Source organism: Furipterus horrens, unplaced genomic scaffold, assembly GCF_987537825.1.
Source record: "Furipterus horrens unplaced genomic scaffold, mFurHor1.1.pri manual_scaffold_11, whole genome shotgun sequence".
Taxonomy (NCBI): domain Eukaryota; kingdom Metazoa; phylum Chordata; class Mammalia; order Chiroptera; family Furipteridae; genus Furipterus; species Furipterus horrens.
In genome coordinates this window covers 85,847,439-85,869,137 of record NW_028327181.1, presented here as the reverse complement: position 1 = coordinate 85,869,137, position 21,699 = coordinate 85,847,439, and the positions used below count along the sequence as shown (strand labels likewise).

General features: G+C 43.7%; 1 protein-coding gene across 3 annotated transcripts in view; it reads left to right on the top strand.

Annotated features, from left to right (window-relative positions):
• The window catches only part of ACACA (acetyl-CoA carboxylase alpha), a 199,167-nt gene that overhangs the window by 160,464 nt on the left and 17,004 nt on the right, over positions 1-21,699 (top strand). For 2 of the 3 annotated variants that reach the window (XM_090290711.1, XM_090290710.1), the window contains 7 exons: positions 430-573; positions 1,148-1,268; positions 4,690-4,786; positions 7,826-7,922; positions 8,773-8,908; positions 15,595-15,772; positions 17,463-17,575. In XM_090290711.1, the coding sequence (XP_090146837.1) occupies positions 430-573; positions 1,148-1,268; positions 4,690-4,786; positions 7,826-7,922; positions 8,773-8,908; positions 15,595-15,772; positions 17,463-17,575 (886 nt within the window). Of the gene's footprint in view, positions 1-429; positions 574-1,147; positions 1,269-4,689; positions 4,787-7,825; positions 7,923-8,772; positions 8,909-15,594; positions 15,773-17,462; positions 17,576-18,525; positions 18,735-21,699 lie in introns of those variants that run through there. The other variant, XM_090290712.1, reaches the window with a different exon arrangement.

The window sequence follows — 21,699 nt, the reverse complement described above, 5'->3', positions numbered from 1 at the left end:
AGACTTGTCACTGAAAATGGTCAAAAGGCAGGCACATTAGCTCTCTTGGGTCCGTGCAGTAGCTGCGCCAGGCCTGCAAGTCATAAGTGGCCACTGGCTGGGCATCCTAGCCGCACCCACTGCTGGGGTTTCCACTCTGAGTGGAAGAGTGCTGCGTGTGTCCGTGGCAGCTCAGAGAGAGGGAGGGAGAGGCTTGCGGGTCTTTATGTCGCAGCTGTATATGGGATTGTTTCAAAGCCTTTCCTTTTTGTGTGTGTGCTCTAAGTTTTCTTTTTAGGACGAAGGTCCAGATGGTGCCTTTGAATAAGCCCTGGAAGCTGGAATCTCCGTCTTGTGGAGAAAAGAACCCATTTTAGTGAGAATTACCAAAAAGACTTTGCCTTTATTTCTGTCACGACAGGTGTCTCTTTTCTTGCTTTGTTTCTCTAGGTCCTCGGGCGGGAAGTCTATACCTCCAATAACCAGCTTGGTGGCATCCAGATCATGCACAACAATGGGGTGACCCACAGCACCGTCTGTGATGACTTCGAGGGCGTTTTCACTGTCCTGCACTGGCTGTCTTACATGCCTAAGGTGAGTCCTTCCTGGCCAGCGCTGACTCAGGACCCGGCCATTCCACCCCTGCCTCCCACCTCTGCACGTCTGCTCTGCTTATAGTGCAGGACTTGTTTTCTGAACTATTCCTCTGAAAGCGGTTTAGTTCTTTTTTCCTTAGAACCGTCTTTTGCCTTCTGCCTTTAAAATGCCTTCGGATTTCATTGGTTAGGCCCCTTTTTGATGCTTTACAGCCACAGAAGTCTTCGTGGCCTATCAGCTCTGATCCCAGTATATTAAGGCTTCCTCCTCACTGTTGGTTTTCCCCATTGTAATAGCTGTCCCTCCCTCTGGGGAGCTTCCCAGAAGGCCTGGGCACATTGAAATCAACAAACAGAAGGCACCACTTTGTGCCAGGCTCCTCCGTGAGACTTGAAACCTACGCATGTTCCTCAGGACTTGGCACACAATTGGAATGCTAGCTGATGACTGGGACTCATGGGTGTCATTCCATGTGTGGGCCCTGCTGTCTTTGTAATGACTGTTGCTGAGCTAGAGTATAGGACTGTTGTTTACTGATTGCTGTGCTCATTCCCTCCCCTTCTCTTTCCAGAGTGTAAGCAGTTCAGTCCCTATCCTGAATTCCAAGGATCCTATAGATAGAAGCATCGAGTTTGTTCCCACGAAGGCCCCGTATGATCCTCGATGGATGCTAGCAGGCCGTCCTCACCCAAGTATGTGTATGTTTAAGGATTTTGTGGGGCCCTGGCCCTCAACCTTTCAGTTGTTTTTTTCAATCACAAACCAATTTCTGTGTAATAGCATGTGACAAAGAAAACAGCCACTAAGTACCTGGAAGTGAGGAAAATCTGAAAAATGATTTCTGAAGGAAAAGGTGGAAAATTCTTCAAGCACAAATGAAAAATAGTAAGATGAGATTTACAAAAATCAGCCATTGAGTCATAAGGACTATAATCACTAATATATTTCTTCTATTTATTCTGCTATTAAAGCACTTGTTGTTTAATGGGTTCAAAGACTTTAAAACAGTTACATATAAGCCATAAAGTCATAGAACTATAGGACCAGAATCTTTGACCATTTAGTTTCTATGAACAGGCTAATCAGATCAGTTTTAGAAAAGGTCTTTGAGACCCCTCTGTGCACTGTGTGACCACACTTTTCCCCGCAGCTTCTGCTGAGCATCCAGGCTGCACGCGCCCTTCTTTTCCTGTGATGTTGGTGATAGTGTTGGCACTCACTTTAGTTATTAACATAAGGCCATTTATTCATGAAGAGACTGTCCAGAACTTTTAATTTTACAAGTATAGAGAAGAAGTTCTTCCTCCATGTTTTTCTTTTCCTTTTTAAAAAAATTATTTATTTATTGTTTTTCTGTTACAGCTGTCCCACTTTCTCCCCCATTGCTTCCCCCTCACCCAGCCCACCCCTTCTCCCACAGTCAGTTCCCACCTTGTCCATGTCCATGGGTCATTTATACCAGTTCCTTGACTAGACCCTTCCCCTACTCACCCCTCTTCGGTTCCCCCCTCCCCCCGGTAACTATTAGTCTGTTCCTTGTTTACATGCCTTCCATGTCTTTCTAATGTACCCCTCTATCTTGGGGCTGATTTTATCTAACTTTAAAAACAAAAACAAAGGTGATTCCACATAAGGCAAATGTACATTTTCATTTGTCCGTCTACTTGGCTGTTTTCACAAGCCATACTTATCAGGAAGTTCTTTTGTGAAACCCCAAATCCCCCTGCTACATTTTGAATCTATTTTTTCAGGTTGTTTGAGAAAGTCTTTGTTCTTTTTTGCATGTTTATTGCAACTATTTCAAAGAAAGCCTATATCTTAAGGAAGAGCGGAATGCAGAAGATAATTAACTTTGAGTCATTGTGATTTTGTTGGAAGAGGCAGTGGTCTTCATAAGAAAGACTTAATAAACCTTTGTGGGGACCCACTCTAAGCCAGGTGGGACGATAAAGCACTTTTATGTGCATTATCTTATTTGGGCTTACTACCTCACAGAGATACAAAGAGATCATCATTTTACAAGCTCAGAGAAGTTAAATGATTTGTGCAGGGTCACACAGCTATTACTTAGAAGCTGGGGCTTCATCTGAAGCCTAATTATAGATAGTGTAGAAAAATCACCAGAGGAAGGTTGATTTCAATTTAAAATTTTACCTGTTGTCTTCAGTGTCTTTTCTTATTAATCTTAATAAAACTAAATAGTTTTTTCTTACATAGCTAGAAGAATCACCATAGTAATCTTCTCCCTACGTTTCATTTTTATACCATTATTGTGGTAAGAACTATGAGCCTGTGATAAAATCCAGGATTTTTCTGGGAAAATTCAGAACAAGATTCAGTGAGTGTTCTCCTTGGAATTATGGGGAGCCATTTTAGCTGGCTTCTAAGTTCTACTTTTGAACTGAACATAACCTGCTCTTGGAAGGCAGTAAAGCAAGCCCCCCCTACACTAGTCATAGCCCCCCAGTCAACATAGATGGGAAGGTTTTTAAAGAAGAAATCCCATTTTGAAATGAATTTTCTGATTCGAAATCATGGTTATTGAAGTAAGAATCATAAAATGATGTAAGCATATGAAGTTAAAATTACAATATCCTGATGCATTCAGAAATTTGGTTTAGAACCATCATCAAAAATTGAGCTCTCTTTCATGGGGTGAACAGATGTGTGTGTGTGTGTGTGTGTGTGTGTGGTGTGTGTAGGTGGGCATTATCTTGGTCATTATTAATGAGATCTACAGAATAAAATGGAATTTGTGATAAACTAAGTTTTCTGGGTTTTGAATAATATTTTTTCATCGACTTCCTAGTAATTCATCCTGCTGTCTATGTGCAGCTAACACTCGCTCCCAAATCGAGTGACTTCAGATTTTAATTTAGTGGAAACGTTAAAGAAAGCAGATGATTCCCTGTGATAAGTTAAAGCAGATATCTTCTAGGTGAAAAGTTAAAGTCATTTATTAGAGGAGATAGTGCTGTGATATTCTTCAAACTGACGCCCAACACGAGACTAGAATCTAAACGATCAGCTTTGGGCTCACGATAGAGAGATAATTTTGAAATGGATGATCACATTTTACACTGGGGCCATAGAGGCAAGGAATGTAGAACACAGTAATTACAAGTTTAGTCTTGATAAAACACTCTCCATCCTGTTTAAGTCAGCAGAGGTTAGCTTGCTCGGATCTCCACTTTTAATTGGTTTTGGACTTGGGTTTTTAGGGGGCAGAGGGCCATGTTCAAATTAGAAGAGTCACTGAGAAACCATGAGCTGAGAGGGCAAGCTAGGAAGTTATTTGCAGGTGCTTTTATGGGGCCCTGGTCAAACATGGATACCTGTGGAGCAAAACGTTTTTTGTGTGGGTGTTTGTTTGTTTTTTCCCTTAAACTAAGATGTTGAAAGTTATGTGTGTTGCTAGTAAAGGAAATTCTGTGTGTAAAGGAGGTTAATGACATTAACTATGTGCATCTAAACCATTATATTTGCTCTATCTGTCAAGAGTATGTGGGCATGGCCCTTCCTGGTGGGAAGGTTATATTTTGTCAGCTGTAAATAAAGTGGATGTGTATCTTGTTGCCTTTCTAGCAGAAAAGCTGAGTACCTTTTCTTTTCCCCAAATTTGGATCCTCATCTGATCATTGATACTTATCATTTGGCTGTCTTCAGCTTTCCATTAAAAGAAAATCAATGGAATCAAACAAAATTGTAAGCTGATATCTGAAATAGAAATAGACATTTTAAAAACATCTTTAATGACTTGGCTGCCTTTTGACAAATGTTTGTGGTGTTTTGAAAAAAGCCAACTTATTTATTTAAAAGCAATATAAACTCTGCTAGCTGAACCCCATCGTTTAACAATAAATGATGCTTTTGCTGATAAATGAGTCTTTTTATGCAGCCAAGCAAATGAAATAGCAGATGATGTCTGAGGGCAGACAAACGTGCAGCTGCCTGGTGCTCCCATCTATTACACTATGGTTAAAAACACAACAGACTCCCCTCAAGTAGTCCCCCAAGTAGTCCCCCAAATCCAACCTTAAGTTTGCCAATTCCCGGGCATTTTTAATGAATTGACTGTCTTTTCTCTTCGTTTTCTTTCTTTTCCTTCTGTAGCCCAGAAAGGTCAATGGCTGAGTGGATTTTTTGACTGTGGGTCTTTCTCAGAAATCATGCAACCCTGGGCACAGACTGTGGTGGTTGGCAGAGCCAGGTAAGAGCTCTCTTATTCTGGAAGCTCTTTTCCTCCCAATTGAAAACAAGAGTGGAAAGGGCCATGACTATATAGGTTCTTACCAGTAATGCTCTCTTTGTCTAAACTTCTAAGAAGACAGGATGATGGTCATGTCCAAGGCAGCATAACTGGAGGGCTGGTTCCCAGTAGTCATTTAGCGTGTCGTTTCAATGATGCGTTTAATCTAAAGTCTGGTTTTGACAACATTTCCTTTTTATAATGCTGAAAGCTGTTTGGGGGCTGTAAATAGCCACAGCCCACCAGTGACCACCCCCTTCCCAAAGACCACTTTCTTTCAGAAGAAAGTGAATCAGTCTCATTTACTTCTCTATGTAAATTGAAAGACGTTTCTTAATGGCATTCAGATTATTTAAGGATGAAAGGCACTATACTGGTTTATCACCAGATTAGAATTACCAAAAAAAAAAAAAAAAAGTTTACCTGAAAACAAGCGGGATACCTATATTTTTCAAGTGGGAAATTGAAGTTTCTATTAAATTTTAATACCCACTCTAAGAAGTGCTTCACTCAACAGCAAGCTCTGCACGAAATAATCTGTAGCTCTGGCCATAACGAGCACCTGCCAAGGTTGATCTTAATCTCTTCCTGCGCTGCAGAGACATGCTGCCCTAGGGACCCACATCTGGAGCTCACCTTCCCCTCGGGGGCAATCCATTTTTCTTATCTTGGTGGAAAGTGGCACCTGCTCAAGATTCTCAAACATGCCACATTGGGTTGAGATTTAGATTCTAGCTTTGAAAATAATTGTAGGTTTTGTAGTTCTCTCAGTACAGCAGGTCAGCACAGCTCATGCTGCCGGGGACAAGGAGCCATCAGATGGCACATCCCACAGGCAGGATCTTCCACTGTGTCTCCGGGAGTCAGGCCTGGATTCAGCCCAGACTGAAACCTACAGGGACTAACTCATTTTCTCTTGCATCTCAGGTCTTCCACCTAAACCCAGGCTTCTGGGCCCCAGTGAGAATTATTATTCTTTGTGCCTGGTAAAATTCCCACTGGGAAGGTAGAGGTGGGGGATGCACCGGAAAGAAAAGCCCTCCTACCCAGGACTTATCAGTTTACTATAGAGAGTCCTCACACCACACACAGACCAACTTTTCTGAAAATTTGGCTCATATCTTTTCTGCTTCAGTTTTCTTGTGTAATATGACAGATTTTAACCGTCCGAAAGCCAAACCTTTGTTAAGGTCTTTAAGATCCTCCCATGGGAAACAAGAGAATAATGCTGTACCCTTGTGATTGGAAGAACGGGTATTGTCTGTGAGCAAGACCGGTCAGGCTGGGCTTTGGTTAGCCCTGCTGTTGTTTACTGCGCCACTCACTCTGACTTCCTTCTTTCTTTCCATCTGATGAGTTCTGGGCTTCTTGCTCCAAACACATACACATGCTCCCCGGTATATAAAACACAAATGGAGCTAGCTTCTCTCAAAAGCAATGGCATTTCAAGAAATAAATATAAATGTATTCTTCTGGGATTGTTACTGTAAGTGCTGCCAAAACTCATCTTTGGTATGTATGTTTGGAATATGTGTGCTATTGGCTGTAAATTGTCTTTTATTATTCTATGGCACCTTGTCCAGGGACACACTATAAAACAAGATGTAGCATCTTCATGTGCTAGCCTGATAAAATTTATATGAAGTATAATAGAAAACAGAAGTTGTTCTGAGCTGTTCTCAAGTTCAATAAATAACTGTAATACTTGGATAAAGATGTTCTTTATTAGGTCACATGGGCCCTAATATATAAGTTATAAGTTACCGATTTAGGGTGGCTTTTGCAATTACAAGTTTCCAGTTGGATTGTTAATCATTGTGAACAGAAATATTTCTGAACCCTCCTGTGTACCTCCTGCTCATTGTCTGGTTGTCTAGAGGGCTTTTGATTCTGATTCAGTGCAGGCAAGTGACAAGGGGGTGGGTGGTTCCACTCAGGCCCCTGTCAGGCCTCTTGTGATGACAAAAATCCATTTCCAGTAGCCACTGTAACATCCTTCATGGAAAAGTTTGTTATGGAGATGCTTTGGGGGAATGAGCGACTATAACCCATCCCAGCCCCAACCCCAAGGAATGCAGCTGAGAAAGTGGAGATTGAATTACATTTCCAAGTAAGGACTCACCCTGTACCTTGCAGTTCTCTCTCTCTCTCTGTCTGTCTCTCTGTCTCTCTCTCTCTCTCTCTCTAATTTTTATTAGGAAGTTTTTATGAGGACCAAGTTGGGAGGGTATCACAGAGATAGATACAGAGGCTTTGAGCTCCTGGACAGTTTTTTAAATTAACGTAGCTTGGAAATTAAATATATACTTCTCATACAGGTCACCTGTTTCACCAAGATTACTAGTTAATGTTATCCCTGTTGCATTGCTCTTTTCCAATGAAAAAGAAAGTTGTTTAACCACCTCCCTACACTTGGCACGTATTTTTCTTCATCCCGATAACATACCCACACACTCCCCACCCACACACTCAATGGTGAGACTATGGTGCCTTCGCATCTTACCCAGAACCATGTTGTGAGTACTCCATAGACGAGCACAGCTCTGTTTCGGCAATGCCACCGTTCCACAAAACAGTTCCCGAGAGGTTCAGATTCCTACTACCTTTTGGACCATTTCCCTCCATCTTCATCAAAGAGAGGCTTTATGGTGAACTGAGAAATTTCATTTGCAACCGCAAAGATGGATGTGTGTGCACGCATGCTAGGCTATTGAGTCTTGAGTGCTAGGTGCTCTCCTAGTACAGCCCTTGGGTTGACTTTATCCTGTAATGGGGAGCTGGAGTGATTCTGGGGGTAGTTTCCCACCACATTTACAAAAGTTTACCATGTTCGCCAAATGTAAAATCTCACATTTTACCCCTAGATGAGTCAGATTTCCCCCTGCTCTCTGTGTTTGTTCCTAGTTTTTTTCCCCAGTGTTTTGGTGTGGGGCTGGAAAATAAATGACTAGCCGTTATGTTGACATGCATTAGGTTCTTATGTGGTTCATTTTTTATCAGGCTAGGAGGAATACCTGTGGGAGTAGTTGCCGTAGAAACCCGAACAGTGGAACTGAGTATCCCAGCTGATCCTGCAAACCTGGACTCCGAAGCCAAGGTCGGTCACCTCGAGTACTGTGCACGCTGTGCCTGCCTGTTGCGCGTTCCCTTCCGCAGAGCCTGTGGGTGTAGTGGGGGCATTGCAAACCACCCATTTTGGAGGGAAGGGCAGTCAGCAGCCTTGAATGATTTCAGACCATCATGTGCTCACTTTATAGGTGATTCTAAATGTGCTGCAAGATAAATTCTGCCTGAAAACTTAAATAGGCCTTTACAGTTGTCTTGTCGATGCTGGACAACAGTCTATTTTTGCTGGGAACGTGGTCTTATAGAAAGGCAGCCAAGACGTTGCTGAGGCCTCTCTGGCCCCAGAGTCTCTGAGCACACACATGTGAACACCACAACCCACCTTCCTTTAAAAGGATGGATAACATCTTCACATCATGATAAGATCCAGAAAATGAGGAACGGGGGAAGTCGGGGAGGATATTCAGCAGGGTCCCATCAAGTGTGTGTTGGTTAACCACAGGACAGGAGAAGCTGCACTAAGCACAGAGGTGAGAGGGCTTGCGGCCTGTGTACATCGGGCCCCTTTGAGGAGCAGTGTGGCTGAGCGTTAAGTTGCCCTTGGGAAGGAAGCCTAGAACAAGAGCCCTGGGAATGCGTTCTCCCATTAAGTGCAGTAAGGTCTCCCTCTTCTGACTAAGGAGCGGGGGTATAAGGAGGAGAGTTTAACCAAGTCAAAGGTCCAGGATCTTCTTTTTCCTGCTTCAAAGAACACCGTGATGAACAGCAGTTTTTGTTTAGTTTGATTTTGAATTTTTCATCAGTCAAACCTTAGTCACCTTGGAGAGATACTCCCTCAAACAGTGTTGTTAATTGTCTTCCTCTTTTATTTTCCCCAACAGATAATCCAGCAGGCTGGCCAGGTTTGGTTCCCAGACTCTGCGTTTAAGACCTATCAGGCTATCAAGGACTTCAACCGTGAAGGGCTGCCTCTCATGGTCTTTGCCAACTGGAGAGGCTTCTCTGGTGGGATGAAAGGTGATTGGCCTGCCTCTGGGCTGGAGGGGCAGGACGGATTCCCCCGAACCGTACAGCAGAGGGGTGGGAGGGTTTGTATTGGGCAGAGCCTATGGTTGTCCTGGCAGCCCATCACCCTAGGCTTTTGGGGGATTATGTACCTTCTGAGATAACTTCTGAGTGGCAACTTGAAGGGGAAAATTTGATATGTTCTACAATTCCATCCAACATGTCAGAACAATCTGCCCGTGTTATCTAGGTGGGCTGCGGTTATAGATTAGCTTTCACAGGTAAATGATGGTCCTGGAGAAGTATGATTGTACTAGTCTCTATCCTGCTTTTCCAGGCGCACTTTTTGTTGCTGTTACTCTTTAACACTCTACAATGCCCAAGACAGATACTGAAATTAGCCTTTACCAGAAGAAAACGAACAAAGTCTGTACCAGAGGCTGTTCTTTGTGGTGATTTGTGACGTGTTTTATTATTATCCAACAACAGCCCTGGGCCTGTGGCTCCAGCATATTAGACCATTATTATAAAGGCTCTGCTCTGCACTATAGGAATTGCTTAGTGATTAGGTAGCCAGTGTCCCCACTTACTGAGGATTCTCTGTGTGCGGAACCACTGCAGACAGCTCAGGGAACACCACCAGAAACACTCTGCCTCTTGGAGTACTGATGCTCTCTCTCCAATGGCCAGAGATTCATGGCTATGCTGAGGCCAGAGCTACCTGCCGGGAGAGGATGAGTATGCTGATGAGCATCACAGAACTCGGAGTTCTGCCATGGAGTCTAGCAGGTTAGGGGAATGGAAGGAAGGAGGCACTGATATTGCTGGAGTAAATGGAGTGATCAGAGATGGGCATGTGAAACGTGAAAGCGTCCGCTCTCAGTAGGACACCCAGAAATACACTGGGGCAGGAGCATCCCCAGCTTGAGGGAGGAAACCGGGGAAGTTACCCTTTTATAGATTTATCTGCTATGTGTGGAGAGAGAGTAGAGCTTTATGCCAACAACTTTCCCTTACCTGGCTGGGAAAAGGCCTTCCTGGCAAAATGTAGAAGACTAGAGTGGTTTTGTTATTCTAGTTGAAAAGTTCCCCTTTGCCCATACTTGCTGGAGAGCTACCACATTTTACATTTTTCTTAGGGGAGACTTAGACAGTAAATGCAAATGAATGTTTGTATACTTTCATAGACTATCAAAGTAAAATGTTTTTTGACCAAGATAATAAATCAGTGGTAATACCATGAGATATTGAGAGTATAGGTTAAACAAGTCAATCCTACACATTTTTATTGAGTTCCTATGCAGAGGCAGATAAAGGTTGGTTGAGGCACTAGGCGCAGGAGAAAATATTGGGCCCCTTAAAAAAGAGAGAGAGACAGGGAAAATAAAAATACATGTTAACCATATTTTATGCAGCCTGGTAATGAAACCAAACTTGATGTCATTAGGAAAAAGTGTAAAGTTGGGGTTTTGCAGGGCCCTTCAAAAGTTGGGGCCCAGGGCACACGCCCGGTGTGCCCGCCGTTAAATCCGCCTCTGTTCCTATGTACAAGGCACTCTGCTAGCTATTACAGACAAAACAAAAATAGGTCAGAAACAGATATTGCCTCACAGAGTCAAGAAAAATGTCTTGGGAAGAATGATAAAGCCATAATGCATAAAGTATAAGCAAAATACCACAGTGTTCAAAAGAGAGTGATACTATATTAAATTGGGGGGAAAGGGACCTGAAACCCCTTTCATTTATATATATGAGATTTATTTAGCATCAGATTTAACTTGATCCCAAATTTCTTGGCTGTAAGATTTACATTAAGATTTAAGAGAGAATGCAGTGTTACTGTTTCTTAATTACATCTCTTCTGGATGACCATTAAAAATTCACTCTTCCTGACATTACTTAGGAATAAGTCAGCCTTAACAAGTTCAGAGTTCAAAAGTTTGCCATGTGCCTCTTGTAGGAATAGCTTCAATTCTACATATTTTGGCTCAGGCCTAGATTGGCTACTAGCCCTGTAACAATAAGAACACTAACAATTAAGATTCATTAAGCTCTTTTCACAGGAAACTGTGGCTAACTATCTCACATGCATTATCTTACATAATCGTCACAACAAACACCTCTAAGGGGTAGGTTATTATCTGCAATTTACATAAATTGAGACTGAGGTTAAGTAAATTTGCCAAGATCATTTAGCTAAAAATGATGGATTTGGAAAAGGAACACAGGTCTGTCTGACTTCCTGTAGCCCAGTTGGCTGATTTTTAGAATCTTGAACCAGACCAGATCTGCTAGAATATCCCTAGAATAGAGAACCTAGTTTCCTGAGAAAGTTATTATTCATCTCCCTCTACTTTGGAGGTGTCCTTGGTTATTGTGACAAGAGCTTAGAAATGAGTTATGGTTCTTTATTGTGGTAAAACATACATAACATAATATTTATTATTTTAACAATTTATAAGTGTACAACCAGCATTAAGTACATTCACAATGTTCCGTAACCATCGCCACTATACATATATGCATATACGCAACTTTTTCATCATCCCCAACATACAATCTGTACCCATTTAACAATAACTCCCCCTTTTCCCTTCCCCCCGTCCGTGGTCAAAATGAGTTATTGGTCTGACACAGACCAGGGCCAGCTCTGTTTTCTGAGTTTTGGTGCTGCTGCATCTGTTTGCACATCACTTCAGAGAAGAAAGCTTTGGGGAAGATAGAGATCAGTGTGAACGAAGGAGGTGAAAGCAAGTACATCACCTTTCATATTTACATACAGGTCAGGATGTTTTCTACATACTATCTCATGTAACGGGCCCTAAGCTGAGAGTCATTCCATATTCCTTGGGGAGATGTTTGCAGTTTGGTTTCAGTACTGGCTGGGGATTATGCAGGGAGGGAAAATAAACAATTATGCCATCCCCCAGTGCACACAAACACACAGCCAGGAGCCGACTGCACTGTGGGTAAAATGGCTCCAAAATTGTGTGTAATGAGTAGGAAAAGATTAGAGACAGCTCTTGCTATGCTGAAAATTGACATTAGTGGAGGGAGGAAAAAAAAACTCTTTACTAGTCGGCCTAGGAGGTCTAATTCGAGCAGTAAAAATATAAATAAATAAATAAAAGCATGTCAAGATGGTATTGGTGCTTTTTTCCCAATGAGCTCTATCTGGCCGGAAGGCTATTCAGCATAATGCAAAATTAAATTATAAAAACTGGCTGAATATTTAGATGGAAGAGCCATTTGGAAGCAGTTTATTTAGACGAACCGGCAATGACCCACAACAGGGAGACATCAAGCGTGAAATTTACTAGAAATTAGCACCAGGGTCCCAGCCTCAGCATGAATAGCTTGATAGGATGCAAATCCCAGTGATATTAAGCTGCCTCACTGCTGGTGCTACAGGGTCACTCTCAGTTGGCTTTTCATGTTATACTTATTATTTTTTCCTGGGACAGGTTATAAATAACAATAAAAAAACATTTATTGAAAACTTTAACTGGAATGAAAGTCTATTTTAAAGTCTCTGATTACTTGGATGTTGAAATACAGTGTCAGCCAGGCATAATGAACTCATGAGAGGCATTATGTGTATGCAGCTTGTATATGCCTAGTATTTACTTCCAGCTTCTAACAGGTCATCTCTTCCCAAGTAACTATAATCTGTTCCAGTTTTGAGAGTGGGGGGCAATGTGGAAACACCCTACGACCCTGGTACATGTAGCGGCCACAGTTTATCCATGTCGTGTGACAATGAAGGTCCTAAGCAGGGTTGGTTACTAGATGCTAAGAACACACAGGAAAGGCTGTGTGGTCACCATTCATGCTGATGTTCTTTGCTCAGGATGCTTAGAAGGTTCTAAGCTCCCGCCTCTCCAATGAAGGACCTATCGGTTTTTTTCTATTCCCAGTTGCATCTCTCGTGGCCTGAGAATTGACAGTCAGCAGATGCATAGCTTTAAAATTCCCTGGACTGATGTCTAGCCTAAACCCTTGGGAATAGCCCCTCCCCTGCCATTCTTGGCTGTGATTTTGCTCTGTCTTTTAAATACGGATTTCAGACAAGTGTGTGTCAGATCGCTGCCAAGTCCTTCAACCTGCCTTTCAAAATGTGTGGTTTGGGGCAGCTGTGATTCAATATGAGCCTGTTTGTAGAGTTGGTGTGTTTGTTTATGTTTCAATAGCCTCTTTTGTTTTTGGGGTGTTTTGATAGTTGAATTGTGCGTCTGCTGGTGTCCCAGGTTAGGTGGAGGTGTTGCTTTCAGTCCCCAGTTGTCAGCTGTCATCAACCTTGATGCTCCTTGGGGCCTGAAGATAATTGTTTGGCCGTCACATACAAGCTGATAGTATTATCAGTACAATATTTGACATTTTGATCACACAAAGAATCCAGGCAAAATTTAGAAATATTGAATCATTTATTCAAGTTTCTTCTGGCTTCTGTTTTACTCAGCTATTGAATCAGATGCTAGAAAGCGGGCTGCCTCATCCTCCTGCCCCTTCTGTGGAGGAAGAATGGTTAGGGGAGAATCAGGTAGTAGAAGGTGGACTTTAGATCCCAAAAGATCTGGATGTGAGTCTGAGCTCTGCCACTTACTTATTTAAGCCTCAGTTTACTCACCTGTAATTGGGATATAAGAACAAGATGATTTTCTGATGACTATGTAATTTATGTATGTACGTGTATGTGTGTGTGTGTGTATAATCATTCTTCTTGGTATTCAATAAACTAGCCATGATGCTGAAAAAGAGAGACCGAAGTCCATTTCACACACACTCAGCTTCATCCCAAACTATTTGCATATACTAAGAAATCAACTTTTTAAAATTAATTAAATGGAAATACATTTTGAATGAAGCCCCCTCCCCTTTCTTTTGGGGGGCCTGGGTCTATTACTAATAGATAGTAGAGAGACAGGTTTTGATGTAGATTTATCTTTAACAGACAAGTGAATGAAGAAGCTGGAAACCTTCCCTTCATTTACCCCTGACTTTTTTATATAATATAGCTTTTTTGGTGCTGTTTTTCTGTTGTTTTTCTTATTTATCTGTGCCTTCCATTTCTTCTCTGTGCACGAAACCACCGAGGGTCACTCCTGTCTGTTGCTTGTTCTGAGACTGTACACTCTTGGCAGCACTGAAAACCGTACTGCTAATTACACAATTATTTTATTATGTAGCACTGGTTGAAATATCCACTAAAGAATTGATTTAGTTAAAATAATTTGAACTGAGCAATTATTTTCATAACCACAGAATTAGCATGAAGCGCTTCAAGTCCTTTATTCCCTGCTCTTCATACAGCAGTTGGGCAATTAGCTGTAAATTTTTTTGGTCTTTTCTTCCCTCCCAAAGGACTAAATGTCTTTCCTCTGATCGTAGGTACAGAGTATATGATCATACACATTCCTGATAAAGTAGGGAGCTTTTTCTGGGGCAACTACTGGAGTTTTGGGATTTCTGAAGTCTTCACAGACTTGCAATGAACTGTGCTCACTGAGAGTTTGTATTTCGAGCCATTTTTTCTTTGGAGAAGGCAGCAGTTTAATTTGTCAGTTGCTACAATGAAAGCAATTTCTATTTGATTCTTGCTCTTAACTTCCTGAAAAATGCTTCTTTGCTTTGGGTTTCCAGAATTGATTTATTCCAAATTGAGATCCTCTCGTTGATAGGAAAGTTTGAACTCTGTTGAACCTGTTCTTTGGTGTTTAAAAAGGATCCATTGAAGTGCTCATTAAACATCTGGAATCATAAACCTCAAGCTTTAGCAATGTTTAGACTTCAGTGAGCTAGGAAAAAGGAAGGAGTTCATAAACTGTTGGGAAATAAATAACTGATCCTACTTTCCAAAGACTCACTTTATTTATGTACCAGGGGCCCCTTTCCTTCAGGCTGCTCCTGGCCTTCGGGGATATCACCAAGTGTACTCTTTAGCAAAATGAAGAGGTTCCTCCTCTTTTTATGTGTTTGTGAGACACTGCCAATAAATACAAATGCATTGAAATGTTTTCTCTCACTGAAACCCTGATAAAAATGCAACCTGTAGAGGATTTGTTTTTCTTTCTCACTGTGCTCTTCCCACAGCGCATATGTGCTCATCCCCTCAGCAGACACGTCCTGAGCACTGACTATGCTCCAGGCACCGGACAGGACACTGGGGATACCAGGATGAAAGATGCAATTTTTGAAGGACCCTTTTCCACTAGCTGCACATATTAAGAGTTTATCATATGCTAAGTATCATGGGAAGAATTGAAGAGAGCTCAAATAGTTCCTTCCTTCAGAAAACTTAATGTAGTGAGAGAGATCACATATTGACATGAAAAATATTCAACATTTGTAGAGCAAGTATGAATTAATGTGGTGAGACCTGAGTACAGAAATGCAGGGAGCATATAAAACGGATATGCCATCCATAAGGGCCTGCACGGTGAGTCTCGGGAAAGGTTAGGCACTTCTCTGTGCTCCTGAAGACCCTCTGGCATCTTGAGTACAGGCGGTGCTACCAGTCCCTTTAGTCTTCAGGGTGGCCAGACGGGACCTGTTTGGGGTGGCTGGGTCCTCAGACCTGTCGCCTCTGGTCGCCTCGTGGAGGCACAAAGTACCGTATAAATATTTGCTGCGCGTGCGATGATGTGAGCAGTATTTGGGAGCGTTGTCCCTTGATTTCCAATCTGTCTTATCCTCCATAGATATGTACGACCAAGTGCTGAAATTCGGGGCTTACATCGTCGACGGCTTAAGGGAGTGCTCGCAGCCTGTGATGATCTACATTCCTCCCCAGGCGGAGCTGCGGGGTGGCTCCTGGGTCGTCATCGACCCCACCATCAACCCCCGGCACATGGAGATGTATGCCGACCGAGAAAGCAGGTGGCGCTCCTTCCTACTTCCACTCCCTGCCTTCCGGGGCCCTCTAGCTATTGCTTTCCTCCTGGAGAACTTTATTTGCATCTGTCCATTCCCAGGGGACTCTGAGGTCAGAACAATGGACTTGCCAAGTAGTGTAAGCCAGCATGAGAGTCCCACCCCAGATTCTTTTAGCACAAAGTCTTCTATTCCAGGCACCCCAACTCGGAGAGATTCTCTCTTCTTATTTGTTGTTTAGACAGGCCCGTTCGCTCTCTCAGGGATGCGGCAGAGGGAGCTTAAAGCAAGCTGGGGTGGAAGGACTGACTTGTTATTCTGAGGTTCCAGGGCCTAATCCAGGGCACCGACTGGGGAGGCGCTGAGGGCCGTCCTCACTCTCCTCGGGCTCCTCCTCTCTGTCTGTACAGCAGCTGGGGGGCCTTGGAGGCCCGCCGCGGCGCCCACATTCTGTGATTCCAAACCAAGGCTTCTCCTTGGGAGTCCAGTTCTCCCTCTGGCATTCCAAGAAACTTGGAAAGCACAATGTTTGCAGGACACAGAGACCTTCAAGAGAAAATCCCAGGTTTTTGTTGGAAGGTGATACCTGAAAATCCTCAAGTATCCAGTGTCCTTTCATGATCTGTTTTCAACCCTTTCCAAAGTAGATAAATTTCATGTCGTATTTCCTTGGCATCTTCTGTGGCAATTCCTGTATCCAGTCATTTTATTAGAACCCCTGTGTTTCTCTTTTCCCCAAAATGTCCACCTCCTACTTCAAAAGCTGCTTAGGAGAATCCAATAATTTTATTGTCAAATCATTAAGCTTGCGTTCGGTGCTTAGGAATTTATTATTTTTAAGTTCTAACCTAGCCCCTGATCTGACACCAGATCAAAGACAATTCCTCTGCAGATTTTGGAATGAGACTGTGGTTTTAAACCCACTTCTGTCACTTGTTAGACTTACACAAGTCTCTTACCTTAGTTTCCGTGTCTGTTGTACCTGACTTCCTAGCGGATGTAGACAGGGCACAGGGTGGTGGTGAAAATTTTAATTTCAGCACTTAAAACAGTGCCATGCACATAGTAAGCATTAGCTGTATTTTTTATTATTATTATTATTATTATTATTATTATTATTGTAAAAGTTTAGAAAAAAGGAAGGTGTTTAGGGTAAGTTCCTGGTAATAGAACATCATTAGTATGCACTAGAAGTAGCCTGAGGCCCTTCACTTTGTCATTTCCATAGCAGTAGGCAGACGTGTGAGGCCAGGTCAAGTAGCAGAATGGCCTGTGTCTGAGTGCCACCAGCAGACTGACAGCTGTGTGTAGGACTGATCAGCATCAACCCCTCATTGTATAGCCTAAGGGCTGGAGGCTGTTTCCCTGCCACTGGAAAATAATGGGACTGCTGTTACCCTTATCAGCTGTAGGTGGTGGAATCTGTATTCTTCTCCCTTTGAGATGGAGGTAGACCAGTGAGGTAATGAGAATTATTTTAACTGTCTTTTGCCAAGCCTTTCTCATACCTCACTCAGATACTTCTCTGGTGCCTGCTTCTCTCCCTGGAGTTACTTCTGTACCATGAGTGGGCAAAACCATAATGAAGCTATTTCCTGGTCCACAGATTGTAACTGGCCTTATTCTGTCGTCTCCTTCCTTTAAAGTGCCTCTGTTTGTGTTTTGTTATGTTTTCTTTTCTTTCTGTTCGATCCAGGGCATCAGTTCTGGAGCCAGAAGGGACAGTAGAAATCAAATTCCGCAGAAAGGATCTGGTGAAAACCATGCGTCGGGTGGACCCGGTCTACATCCACTTGGCTGAGCGATTGGGTATGTCTGCTTGTCCTCCTGGCAAATCAATGAGCCATTCAGCTGATTTGTAATGAGTGCATTCTAGGCCAGGGGAAGAGGCACTGAAGCATTTGATCAAATTCATGATAATCTTTATTTACTGTCCTCTATATGGTGAGAACCCTGGTAGAATGAAATAGTGTGTGTAATAGGTGGGAAAGTGGGCCCTAAAACAGCAAAAGTCACCCAATTTTTCTTCTGCTAGTTCCTTATAGTTCAAATAGCCCATCTGTCTAGGCCTGTGGATATCGTTGTAAAGAATGACTAGCGAGAAGTTGCTGTTGGGACCGGACTGATCAGAGAATACGCTAGATGTAAAGGTCCTGTTTCAGCTTGTCTCTTTGGAGAAACCTGCCTCGTTCCCGAGGGACGTGAGAGTCCGAGCCATGGGATAGGAAAGCGGGACGCCTGCTCAGGCAGTGTTCTGGGCCATCCTGAGCTGGAGAAGAGGAAATAACGACTGTTCGCTGTTGCTTCCAGAGGCTGTGGCAGCAGCAGCCCTGAGACCGTTTGCGCTTTGTGCTGCCAGCCAGGGCTCTGCTGCTCATTTGTTTTGGGAGCTTTTGGAAGGTGCTTACAATGTGAACACAGGACTGAACAGTGGGAGCCCCGTGTTGACTTGAGAGTCTGAATGAGTTTCAGATTCTTTTAAAACACTGATTTTCTGCTCAGGTCCCCCATTGAGCCCCTTGCAGTTACTACAGATAATTGCTTGAGCTCCTTTTGTTTGTTGGTTCGTTTTGTTTTCAGAGAAGCAGAGAAAATGTCTTTAAAAGGTAGTGAAACACAGTGAATGGAACGTGTAAAAAAGAGAGATGGCTAGCACATTTAGGTTCCAAGTAGTAATTTAATGAATGAAATACCATTTGTGAACTCCCTGTATCCTCACCGTCTAGAGACACAAAAACTTCTGTTTCCTTCCATTCTAGAGCTTGTACATCCTGATGTTTGGAGCCCTGAGCCAGGTCACACAGTGACTCGAGTTACAATAAACCCTGTTTGTGTCCCATTGTTTGCCACCAGGCAACAGCCACCAATAACTCTAACCCACCGCAGCCTGATCCTTTCAGGGAAATGCGCACATACAACAAGAAATGGGCAAAGTTGTCTCTAAAATCTATTGCTACCAGAGTTGTTGAGGTGGGTTTTTTTTTTTTCTCTCTCTTTTCTTTTTCAAACAGGATAATTATTTCTGACCAACCCCATACACTTTAATTAAAGTAACTGCAGCTCAAGAGCAAGTTCCTCACGACTGTACACAGAGAAAGCTCTAAAAGCTTCAGCCACTGATAAGCATCTCACTTAGATGGCTCATAATTGCTCCCAGCATCCCCCGATCGTTGCTGCTGTTTTTACCACTAATTCTGTACAAAGGCAGCAATGCCACAATTGCAGGACACAGCAAATTGCATAATTTTCTCTCCTTTCTCCCCTTTTTTGCTGGTTTTCTTTCTGGCCAATTTAAAATTTGTCAAAGTCGGTCTTCTTCTGGATCACTGCCCTTTGATATTTCGTGCACTCCATTTGCCACAAACAAGCCGCAGGGCCGCAGTTCATGCTGACTCCAGCAGAAGCAGAGAGAGCTCCATTTATCTTACACTGCCTGCTGAATTCCTGCTCATTAACTGGGGGTTCACTGCCTCTTTTTAACCCCCCAATGGCTGTTATCATCCCTTCTGAGTAACGGGGTGGCAGGAAGAGGGATCCTCTCCGACATCTGTTTGTAGAGCGACTGCTGGTGAGGGTGTGGGACGGAAGCCTCTTTCTCCTGAAGAAAAGGGATATCGCTCCCCTTCACCCAGCACCTTTTAACTTTTGAAACATAGGACGAGGAGAGGGAGGAGATTCCCAAGTGGTGGCTGTTTAATCATTTGTTACAAATCATCTCATTATCAATTTTCTGTCCGCATTGAAGAAAAGCATATTTATTTAACCTTGACCAACATGGCACTAGAGAAAGAATCCTTAGTCTGCTAAACGTGAAGCAGGCTCTGGCCCACGGCAGCCTGGGAACATGCGCAGTGGGTGTGGAATAAAAACAGCCGGGTTACCAGTCTTCGTTATGTTGCCTGCAGGTAAATGGTGTAACTTCTCTGAACATCAGTTTCTTCATTGAGAAAGCGGAGGTAACACTGCCACCATAGCTAACGTGAGGGTCTGATGAGTGTGCGTTAGCTTTCAATCTGCGAACGTGGAGACTGGCATCGTTTCCTTTCCGTCTTAATTATTAGCGCCTGGTATCAGGCACTCTCTGGCTTAGCTCTGCTTTTGGAGCCAGTGGGATAGGAAAGGAAATAAGAAAGACTCAGAAGTGGTCTTGTCTCTCAGGCGTCTGCAGTCGTTCACGAAGACCGCACACACCCACATGTGTCTGTGACACGACAGGGCAGCAGGGATGTAAGGGGACGTGCTGGGACCCGGTTCCTCGGAGGGTCATATTGGCTTTTGGCTCCTTCCTCAACGGCCAGGACCAGAGGCTGCCGGAATGCCTTTTCACAGAGTGGGTAAAAATGACCTCCTACTCCAGACTGGGAGATGGAGGCAAAAAGAAGAGTTACATGAATCATGTGTGATACAGAATAAATGTGCAACGGAGCCTGGAGTGAAATTCTGCTTCCGTGTGTGCTACTTTTCTCCAGATTTGTTCAGATTCTACTTCAGCTGAATACTGAGCCTGATCAGAATTAAACCAGAATTCTTTCCCTTTCTGATCTAAAGTCAGTTCCACTGAGGAAAATCAAATGTGTGAGAGAGCCCGCCGGGGTGGGTGTTATCTTGTGTCCCCAGTCTCCCCTCAAATTGGCCTCTGCACTGGGGCGCACACTGTCCGATCAGTTACACAAACCAGTGCACAGCCGATGGTTCAAAACCACAGTTACTATTTATTCTCGAAGAGCAGTGAGAAATGTTTAATTTCTGAACAGCTAATTTCATCTCTTCCAGAATTTTTATTGTTTAAAAAGTGACCTTTTGTCATTTTATACACTTAGTTTAGGCAAGAAGGTGTAAATTACTAGTTTGCAGTTCTGTGATTATAACAGTGAGTATGAAAACAGGCCATATATTAACTCCTGATAAAGGTAAAGGGAAGAATTAGCCCAGAAAGAAGCGGGATGTAAACCCCATTGCTGGACCAGTTCTGCCCCTGACTTCTCAGCACCGGGAGGATTAACATCCTCCCATTCTGGTTGCCTTAAGGAAATTAAATTTCTCTTCTGGAAACAGACCCTGAGCCCTTCGAGGGCATCTTTGTGTCTCTCTGATGTCCCACCTCCCCACAGAGACAGGAGCAGGGAAAGTGGCCGTGGAGCGAGACGGCCCTCCTGAGTGCTGCAGCCTGAGGTCCCTTCCTGGATCCTCGCCCTCTCGCATTCAGAAGGAAATGACAAATCAATTTAGACAGAAGGAACTGCCCAGCTCAAGTGTGAAGCAGTCTTAAGTTCTCCACTGTCCCTCTCCCTCAGTGCAAAGAGCATCCAGGCAAAGGAGCCACTCAGTGGAACTTCATCCCATTCCAGACGCACATCTCAGCCGTGGCCCCGTTCCCAGACAGCCGGGCGGCCTGCCACGCAGCACCCTGGCTGTGCCCATGCGGAGCACGCCCTGCAAGTGCCGGTCTGATAACAGGCAGAGGCAGCGCCGGCTGAGCTCGGCCTGGCCTCCCCGGCACCCTCACACCTGGTCCCAGGCACCCTGGGTGCAGATGGGGTTTAATGGCTGTGGGTGAGAAGAAATTGTCTATGGAAGTCTTCTGGAACACCTTCCTCCCAGGCCTCCCCTTTAGCAGCCAGGACGACAGGAAAAGGACACTTCCTAGGGTTAGGGCGAGGTAGGGGCTGCTCAGCTGCTTTTCTGGCAGAGGTGGTCCAAGTCTCTGAGCCCTGTGTATTTTTCCATCTCTTGTGTCCATCTTCAAGGTGGTGTAAGCGGAAGAGAGCCCACGTTGCTCGTTTGAGGCAGAAAGCAGCATCCTTACTGGAAAGCTGAGCCTAGGAAGGAAAGAAGTTCAAACACCCATGCCTGGGAAGTGGCCTGTGGCCCTGGCCCCTCCTGTCCATGGCGTGTCCTCACTAGAACCATGGCCACCCAACCACTGGGCTCTG